At 36.3% G+C, this 10,341-nt stretch overlaps 1 protein-coding gene across 1 annotated transcript; it reads right to left on the bottom strand.

The window, feature by feature from the left end:
* Nucleotides 1–357: 357 nt before the first annotated feature.
* On the bottom strand, nucleotides 358–1,995 carry LOC128552319 (growth arrest-specific protein 2-like). The gene is made up of 3 exons (XM_053533353.1): nucleotides 1,854–1,995; nucleotides 1,262–1,383; nucleotides 358–657 (listed from the first exon to the last, which is right to left on the bottom strand). Exons 1-3 carry the CDS (start codon nucleotides 1,993–1,995, stop codon nucleotides 490–492), a joined length of 432 nt encoding a protein of 143 aa, XP_053389328.1. The 3' UTR covers nucleotides 358–489.
* Nucleotides 1,996–10,341: the final 8,346 nt, after the last annotated feature.

The following is a 10,341-nucleotide window of genomic DNA, read 5'->3' as shown; positions in this document are numbered from 1 at the left end:
GTAATGCTATCACTGAAATAAATATACCACTTGAACAAATCCAGAATATACACATATAATTTCCAGTATTGCAAGTATAATGCATTTTGTTGGATTTTACGTCGCACCGACACATGTTGGGTCATATGGCAACTTCCAGCTTTAATGGTGGCGGAAGACCTAAGGTGCCCCTCCGTGCATTAATTCATCACGAGAAGGCACTGGGTAGAACCCCCCACATTCCGTAAGTCAGCTGGATGGCTTCCTCACATGAAGAATTCAACGCCTGAGTGAGGCTCAAACCCAAATCAATGAGGGGCAAGTGATTTGAAGTTAGCGACCTTAACCACTCGGCCATGGAGGCCCTTATATAATGCATTTACTCTTATACAGTGAAAACATTTACTCTTATACAGTGTTTTTTTTCAAGAAATAGAGACACATTTTACATTTTTAGATGACAAAAAAATGTGGGAAATAATCAAGGACTGACTACATAATCATTAACTGTCAAGATATATTTTGCCGAGACCTACCTAAATCCTCCGACTCAAATAAACAATCGTCTTGCATTTTGAATGATTTGCACCACTTGAGAAAACTGGCTGAATTGTCTCTAGCAAACCAGCTCCCAGACTGAGCATTCCGTCTACACTTTAGATGTACTTTTGGTATTTCCTGATAGAAACAGTATATATAAATATTAAGACAAGTTTATTAAGATGAAAATATATTAAATATCCGAAACAGTGATTATGTCATTGAATTTAATCACTGTTTGGAGTGAAAAAAGTATATCATGAGGGTGCAGCCCGAGTGATATAATAATATGCGTCTGAATGATAAACAATGATTCTGTTCAAGAGAAAATCACTGTTTGAGATAAATCACTTAGATTTTTAAAACAACAAGAATTCAAGAATTATCTTCCTACATCCTTGATGATATCCACCAATATTTGCCTGTTTTGTGTGATCTTCTTTTCAGGCATGCCAATATAATGATATATGACCCTATGAGGTAATAACATTGAAACACAGTGATTTTATTGCATAATAACATGCAGTTTCAGCCTCCTCCATTTCAAAGGAAAGTATATATTAGTGGTTTCTGCCAATACGGTTGTCTTTCAACAGGATATGAAATTGTGGAATTCAAACTTCATAGATAAAAGAAAAGAAACTATTGCTTATTTGGGATTTTATTTTGAGGAATGGTGCAACCATGAAAGCTGGTCTCCCATGAACGTAACAATTTCATTTTGATTCGTACTGATTCTTACCTCAGTGCATTTGCCCTCTTGCACACACTCCTCAGCTTTCTTGTGAATCACATTTGCCAGATCACACAAATACACACCATTGTCTAACACATCCATAAAGTTCCCAGATGATATATCAATTTCTACAATCATAAAACACAACTCATTTTCAAAATTGTTAATTCAAATAAGGTAAACTTAAAACAAATCCTAGCAAATTAGTTATGAAACTGCGAAAACTGATCAAATGTAGCCTGTAAAAAACAAGAAGAAAAAAAAAAAACCATCTTTGATGCAGCTCATTAATAATTATGCCTAAACATTAACAGCTGAACAAACTTGTCTCCTTAATTTGATATGTATACTAAAATAAAAAGAAAACAGAGCCAAAATAGATTTTCCTAATACTTGGATTGAGTGTATCACATTCTATCAGGGTGGTCAATAAACTCTTCTGTAGACAGTTTCTAATCCAGAAAGTTCTTAATTTGTTTTTCCTCTATTTTATTTTGTAGCAATTTTCCTTAAAAATGTAGACAGATATTCATTCAAACATAAATAAACTATAGTAACTTCATGGCTCCATGGCCATGCTGGACCACCATGGATATACCTAGAGTTTTAGCGATCCAATCAGCAAGGTCTTCCCTAAGTGGCCCCATACTCTCTTCCTGCATCGCCAAGCTCTTCTGGTGTGTAACATCTGTCTCTGTACCCAAGTCATCTGTATTGTTATTGTTAATCCCCTCTGACATTCTGTAAGATATTATGATTTATGTGTCACTCCCGTCGATTTCTAATCCTGCAATATTTATATGTCTTGTCAAGTTTGACATAGAATGCGTACATGACACTGAAAATGATGAATTGGGTGAAAATTAAAGTTAGAGTAAGTTAGATATTGGTAAAGATGAATACAAGAGGGTCATGATGACCCTATATCACTCACCTGTTAAACTTGGCCTTGGAATCATCAGGATAAACATTCTGACCAAGTTTCATGAAGATAGGGTCATAAATGTGGCCTCTACAGTGTTAACAAGCTTTTCCTTTGATTTGAGTGGTGACCTAGTTTTTGAACCCACATGACCAGTGTCGACTTTGGCATGGGAATCATCAAGATAAACATTCTTACCAAGTCTCATGAAGATAAGGTCATAAATATGTCCTCTACATTATTAACAAGCATTTCCTTTGATTTTAGTTTTTGACCCACATGACCCAGTTTCTAACTTTGCCAAGTCAGGGCTCGATCCAGATAAGATGCGTATTAGCATAAATTATGCTTTGAAATAATGCATATATGCATGTCTGATAATTTTTAAGCATACAAAAACGGATATGAAATTACAGAAATGCATGCAGTGACTTTTTACTAGTGTAAACAAAATTGAATTGTCTGGTTGCTTTACGTAACAGAGCACAGTCAACATTAATTCTCCCACACTGAACGTACACACGCATTGAATGGTACTCAATAAACCTAGATTAAACTATATCATACACTGTGCATACATCAAATAGTTGGGAATTACTATGGATGGTACTGTAGTATATTTTAAAGTAGTGTCGATTTAAAATATCAACTTCCAGTACCATAATAGCAGCTGCGTAATAGGATTACGGTACCGTAATCCTAACCACTGCCTTTTTTTTAATTCACACTTTTACAATACATTTTCTTATTTTTATAATTTCTCCGCAACTATAATTTCTCAGAAAATCCGACCAACCTGTGACGTACCTAAACAGATTTTTCTAACAAAATTTTGATTGGATCGCAGCATCCAATCATAAATGGAAACTATGTGGAAAGCGATTTAAATAGCATACCTGTAGTTTGGTACCACAGTTAGGCATAAAAAAAAAATTGTTTCCGGTATCCCGACCTACCCTAAATTTTTGGCCCGACCCTAAATGTTTTATGGCCTTGGAGAATATTTTTTCAACTTTTTTACAAAAAATTGTAAAACTGCACTTTTTATGCTTTAAACATGGTCAGTGATGTTAGAAATCAACTTACTGATGCTCAAAATAACCCCTTATTTGTATTCATTTTTTGACACAAAAATAATTTCCGAAAAGTCTCCCTTAATAAAAACAAATTCCATAAAAAAACGACCGACCTACCCTAATTTTTTGAGCATGTTACCAGAAACAAAGAATTTTTTTTTTTAGGCCTTTCTGACTCAGTCTCCATTCACTACAATTTTCGCGACTTCATAAGTTTTTCCTGTAAGGATTTTAGGCATGAAGGGGCAGTTAGCCGGATATGCCTCCGTGGTCCACTCGAATGTAGTCCAAAATCAATATATAGTGCAGTAAAGGCCATTTTCATGCCAGGTATAAGCTTTATTGATGCTTGATTGTAAAAAGGAATGTCGCAGATGATTTTTAAGCTATGTTTTATGCTTCAAAAATTGATCTGAAGCTGCCTTGTAAAATGAAAGTGAAAGTAGGTATTTCTGATGTCTACCTACGCAATATTAGCGTTTTCATCATGTGTCTCAGTCACGTGACCATGGTTTCACTGCATTATCGTCAACCCCATATTTTTTGGGTATATTTTGATTGCCTAAAGACAGACTTCAAGACAAGGGTAGTCTTGCAGGAAGTGAACCTTACAGAAGAAAAAGGCCTGCTGCGTACTCTTGCTGTGTACATACAGCGTATATGGTGCGTACATGATCATGTGTACTGAAATCAAGGGCTTTAAATAGTACGCAGGATATACACCGCACATACACCAAAAGTACGTTTGTAGTACACTTTTGACATGCAAATGAGCTCTGCCGCGTACTACTTGCTGCGTACATGCTGTGGACTACATAGTACACAGGATGTATGCTGGAGGAATTTAGTATGCAGGAAATAGTACGCAGCATGTACGCGCATGGGTGAAAGTATGGAATATTGAAAATCCTGAAAAATTTGCCGGGGGCTTGGGGGCCGCTAGGGCCCCCGGTGGGTCCAGGGCAAAGCCCTGGTAGGGGGGCCAGGGGGGCAAAGCCCCCCGGAAGCTTCTGAGAATTAGTGATTTTGAACACTTAGAACAGCCCTATTCTACCCTTATATGTGTGCCAAAAATTTACTTATTATATTGCACAAAATGCATGATTTTCAGTTAACAGTAACTTTTCTAAGTCAAGGACTTGTTTCAACAATATACCCTCAACATATTTTTGTAAGATTCAGACTGAAACTACCTGAAAATTCTAGCAACATTTTTGTTTTTTCATGCCACCATATTTTAATGTTTTGGCACAACATTCACAAAATGCAGCCCCTGCAATATCCGGTTTTCGTAGCCAAAGACCCCATCGATCACCATCAGTGTCACATTCAGATAGCCAAGCCCATCTCCATTTGTTACCATGTTTGCTTTCTAAATCCTAAGTATTGTACGCTGGCGGTAAAAACATTATTTTTGACGCACTAACCGTGCAGCCCTAATTACGGCGTGTTAATCCCCGAAAGAAATCTTGATCTTCCTCCAGTTCCTCGTGGAAAGATTGATACTTTGGAGATAAAAAGCGTGCAAACCGTAGAAATCAAGACATGCGTGTGAAAGTCCGTACAAACTTTGACGCGGCAACTTTTAGGCGCACGTGAAAGTCATGAAAAACGTGAGTGAATAGTTATATAACGGTCGTCTAAAATGATGTTTTAAAACAAACAGTTGAAGTAAATTTCGGTACGTAACGGGATCGAGTAATCATCACTGCAATTTTTTTATAAAAGTGACTTTTCCGTGGTTGACGCTTGTTTTATAATTGGAACTCTTTACAAGGTGTGTATAATAAAATCCAGACATCACGAAAGTTGCCAAAAATGGCTATCTGATCTAGATTGCTTTGGATTCGAAAATCCCGAAAAATAATTATCAACCCACCCCTGTTCAAAGCGGAAAAAATAACAATTATCGGTAAATATTCTGTTGATAAAATAAGTACTGGCCTTGTTTTCGTCATCAGTTAAAACCCCTTTAAGAGCTAAAAGAAGTGTGTCGGTATCATGGCATCTGAAGTGGAGATCAAAGTTGTCGTGGCATTACGTCATGTTTTCGCGCCATGTGACACATCACTGTCTGATCATACCGCCTCGGTTCTTTAAAACAGTAAAAAAAGTATCTTCTTTAATTTTTTTAAAAGCGAATGTGCAATATCCCGTATAAACTGACAGGTAAATGTGTCAAACGATAAGTGACCTATTTGCCCTAAATTTTTTTACATTATTGTTTGAGAAGAATATCTCACATAGTGTCGTGTCAAAAATACATCTACAAATATTCATTTACTTATCAAACTTATTTAAAACCACAGCGACATCATACTGCTTTATTTTAAAACCATATTTCTATTTACGTTCACGAGGTCACGTAACCTATTCTGCCGCATTACACAGAAATCTGTTTGCCAAAAATTGTTTTACTCATGTATTGAAATAGCTGCCGCTTTTTTATTATTTAAGATTTTTTAATTCTGTTTTTTGTACTTTCTTGTCAAAAGTCTGAATTTTATGACCATAGAATGTAGTATTTATTTACTTTTAGAAATAAATAAATATTTAAGATCGCGCTGTTTGAAATTTTACTAATAAATGTATGAAAATTCGATCGTTTTTTATAGACTTTTGCCTACATTTCAATCGATATCTTATTAAAATCGTTATAGAATTCAAACTGTATTACTTCTCAAGCGGTGTTGAAAATTTGAAGCGATTATATTAAAAATGAATGCACTAAGCGCGTTTTTTGTGTACGTGTCGATAAACAAAAGTAACGGCGATCTAGCCTAAATTAGATATTATTATTACGATAGGTCGCACGTGTTCGTGGAATGGATAATTACTGGTATGACGTTTTGATATCTTTACGATTCGCGGGTAAATTCCAGTCAATCCAGGTTATTTTTAGGGATGTAATTTCTGCATTTGGTAAAGTTACGAGGTAAAATCCACGCGTCCGATCGGATGAGCGTACAGAGAGGTCCACTCGTCCCTATCCCGACTTTAACCCACCAATGCTCGTATAAGACATAACTCGCAATATACGAGGCGGCTACATGTGCATGCAAGAAATCGAGAAATGCATGCTGCAGACAAAAGTCCGTGCAAATTCTGACGCGCGGGAACTTTTCGGCGCATGTAAAATTTATGAAAAACGTAACAGTTGTTTTCATTGAAGTACAGCGCCTATGCGGGCCAATCAAAATTGTCGTTACATATTGACGATATGCGAGATGCGCTGCAAACGGCAAATATGATAAACAGAGTCGATTGTGTTTGTCGCCGATCGACTGATTTTTCAAGCTTTGTTGATTGATGACACAATACCAACACCCCCCTCCCCCCCCCCACACCGAATTTCGACCCGGATTTAGACGATTTGGAAAAACGATCCCGGCCGAGATGGAAAATCCGGAACTTCCGGAGTATTCCGGAAAACTTTCACCCATGTACGCGGCACATACACTTTTCACATGCAAATGAGCCTGCGGTGTACTACCCCTGCGGCGTACATGCTGTGTACTCCTGGGGCGTACATGCTGTGTACTCCTGCAGCGTACATTCTGTGTACTCCTGGCCCGAGTCCTGCGGCGTACATGCTGTGTACTCCTGCTGCATACATGCTGTGTACTCTTGTGGCGAAACTGCTGTGATAATGTAAATTCCTTACCCCACCAACTTTCTAATGCAAATGCTGATCATTTGGACAGAAAAAAACAGAAAAAAGATAAGTGACATGCATCAATAAGTATTTACCCTTACCAAAATAATGTAGATTGATGTTATCAAATAAATTAGTATGCTTTTCTTCATCCATTTTTCAATGAAATAAATCAATTTTTGTAGCATGTAATTTGGTAAACATCTGAAGAAAATGGCGTAACTGCATCAAGGGGAAACAACTTTAATGCAACTAAATTTAAGTGTTATAAATTTCGAAGTATCTGCGGTGCACATGCAGTGTATATTTTCTTGTACAAGTCCCTCCTGCATACATGCAGTGTACTCCTTAAATTTTCAGAGTCTGTGCTGCGTACTTGAAGTGTACTAGTGACCTCCTGCGTACATGCTGTGTACTCGTCGAAATAGTACGCGGCATGTACGCGGCATGCGGTGTATGTAAAATGTACTCCTCTGGCGTACTACTGTGTTCGCGGCATATACACAGCAAATACGCAGCATGTACGCCACAGAGGCTTGCTTCTGTAAGGGAAAGGCTAGAAATCTTGATAAAAATATGTTATAAGTTGTTAATTTTATATAGAAAATAGTAGCGGAGGCATTTAATACCATCATACCAAATTTTGCGCATTTTATGGGAATTTCAACAGGGCTTTTTCGCGCTATCTCACGGGGCCGATATTCGGCCCCATTCCAATGCCAAATATGCTCTATTTTTCCCAATCTGGAGCAAAAAATTCCCAATCCAATGAAAAATTTCCCAACTGAAATCAGTTACTTCCTGTTTTTCAATAATTCTTGCACAATTAGTTTTGTTTGCCAAGTAAATCAAACAAAATATTGAAAAAACCCAACTCGTTTCTATTTTTAGTAACATGACCGTCTGTAACCTTGGCAAAAAATGATTACAAGATTTTGCTGAAGAAATGTATGATTTGTATGCAAAAACCTCTCAAAGTGCATAAAAAAACACAAATACTAACTGTATAAAGTACCCAAAACATGTTGACCGGTAGTTCTTATACCATTAAAATCAATTGTCACATATTTTCGCGACCCAGTTTTTACTCTCGAAAATACGCGCACTTTGCCATTATACTTTTTGGATAATTTCAGTTATAACTTTGGTGAAAACAAACTGTAAACAAAACCTTTAGCATGACAAATAAAGAGTTACTGTATTTTTAGGCAATACGGGAAAACACAATCCAAAAAAAAAAAATTCTCAAAATTTCACAAGGGGATAGATCTACTGTCTACCAGTAGACTTGAAACTGAAAATTTAAACTAATATATATTGATTAAAAACTCACTTAATTTGTCAGTATATTTTCCCAAATTTGACAATTTACCGCGTTAAAAATTCCCAATACGACCAGGGCCTTTTTCCCAAAACCCCCTGAAAAAGCCCTGTTCAACAGGTTATTTGAATGTGTGAAATTCTCATCGCCAAACACCAAAATGTCCCATTTTACCCAGGCTCGTCTGGTGTAGAAGGTATATATCAATTGTAAGGGGCTGATATTTCACCAAATAGTTTTCATTCTTTTGGACTGATTTAGAATGAAAACAATGTTTTTTGTCTATATCATATGATCTGATCATATTTTTTTACTCGTGCCTGTCAAATCTTTTGCAGGTAAAATAAACGCAGTTATAAATCGACTCATATTTTAAGACAGAAAAAAAATCTGGTAGAATCTAGCATGTATAGAAAAGTAGAGGAAATATATTTTACATTATGTCACAAGATAAACTTTTCATAAAATATCGGTTGGTCTCGCAGACGCCATTTGTAAACAAAGTGTTGTCGTAAGGAAAATATGTTGTGATAATTGCAAAGGAATGGGCTCCCCAGATCCATATTTAGTCGGAACACAGGAGTCTGAAATTCTATCAATAAGACCATAGAAGCCTATCTTTATAAAAAATACACCTTTTATATATATCATCAAGAGTCCTTGATTCAACACTGTCCTTGAGTCAACACCCATGCTGTTTTATTGTTTTCTTTCTTCTTTTCTTATCAAACTTTTGGAGAAAGATGTAGGGGAGACCGGGGATAGTTGTTACATTTTTCATATTTTATATTGTATCGGATGAATTATTTAACCGATTTTGTCCAGCTTATTTTCTTTGTAAAGCTCATTCATTGCAATTTTCAAATTTGTATTATTAATTCTAAAACGAAGAATATTTCTATCCGATAAAGATAGTTGTATCATGTTGGTGAAATGTAACAACTTACCCCACCGTTGGGGTAAATTGTTACAGCGTCTGGGGCAAATTGTTACAATAAACAGTTTTACAATTTTACAAAGAATTTACATTTTTACAACACAACAGTAAACATACAATGCTTTCCAATCTGTTTATAACATGTTTAACACAGCATTTTCATTTCACAATTGAATCATTCACCGAGTTGGTAGTAGAGCCTTGGAAGTTAAACAAAACCTTGCGAATTTCAAACCGTACAGGTCGATACTCTATTTTTTTCAGCATTAATGCAAGCCTGAATAATGCTATAGGCCCCTATTATTTACTGAAACAGCTTCTTGGATTTTTTTTTATCTATTTGCATGTATATAGGCAATACAATATGGTTAAATCAAAACATCTCTTCCATTTCTCCATCATATCCACAATGATGACAAATAGGACGTTTACATCTGTTTACATTTTTCTTTTCTTTTGTTGCTTTCTGTTCTTTAGTTTTGAGCACTTGTTTTGCTCATTTTCAGCAAATTTTCAACAGTTTCATGGTGAATTTTTATTTTACTATGTTAGCACTCTTTTCGGGCGTATCTGTTAGAAGAGCATCCAGTAGTCATTCTAAATTGGCATTTCTTATCTGGAGAAAACGCAGGCCTGTTGTAGTTGTTCGCTGCTCTTAGTGCACTATTAGATTTTATTGACGCCAGTGTAATGTTCATTTCTATTCACACCAATCAGGACAAGATATATATATATATCTTCCACTGAATACGACATCTTCATAGACAAATTGCAATAATGTTTGTATCGCCAGAGGAGCTCTTATAGTTTAAGATGGCAGAGGTGCCAAGGCAGCTACACAAAGTCGACAATATAAGGTATACAGCGCATAATATCGTCAGTTACATTTTGGCCATTTGAAAAATCTATATAGTAACTGGCATGGTCATTTCGCTTCATTTTCAGTAGTATGCGCATGGGGTAGTTGACATCTCTGCTATTCAATGTAACTACAGCATAGAGCCAACAATGTCGATCCCCATAAGCAGCTTCCTGGTTCAATCGGGCATTTACTATAACAAAAGAATTTGTTCTGGTTTCCCTTGTCTCAAACAGGAAGGTCTAATACGGTTGTTCCAGTCTCAAATAAAGATTCTCTTGTGAATCTTCTCTTTGGGGTCATCTGCTAGTATGTA

Source organism: Mercenaria mercenaria, unplaced genomic scaffold (assembly GCF_021730395.1).
Source record: "Mercenaria mercenaria strain notata unplaced genomic scaffold, MADL_Memer_1 contig_2292, whole genome shotgun sequence".
Taxonomy (NCBI): domain Eukaryota; kingdom Metazoa; phylum Mollusca; class Bivalvia; order Venerida; family Veneridae; genus Mercenaria; species Mercenaria mercenaria.
The sequence above is the reverse complement of the archived record's forward strand: the minus strand, read 5'-3'. Positions and strand labels throughout refer to the sequence as shown.

Bases quoted from the DNA above. Each gene is read 5' to 3' on its own strand.
- LOC128552319 (XM_053533353.1), bottom strand. From the start codon at position 1,995: ATGTCAGAGGGGATTAACAATAACAATACAGATGACTTGGGTACAGAG. The intron at 1,384-1,853 runs GTATATCCATGG...TTATGATTGTAG, and splicing joins TTGGATCGCTAAAACTCTAG to AAATTGATATATCATCTGGG. The intron at 658-1,261 runs GTAAGAATCAGT...TGTTTCTATCAG, and splicing joins AAGAGGGCAAATGCACTGAG to GAAATACCAAAAGTACATCT.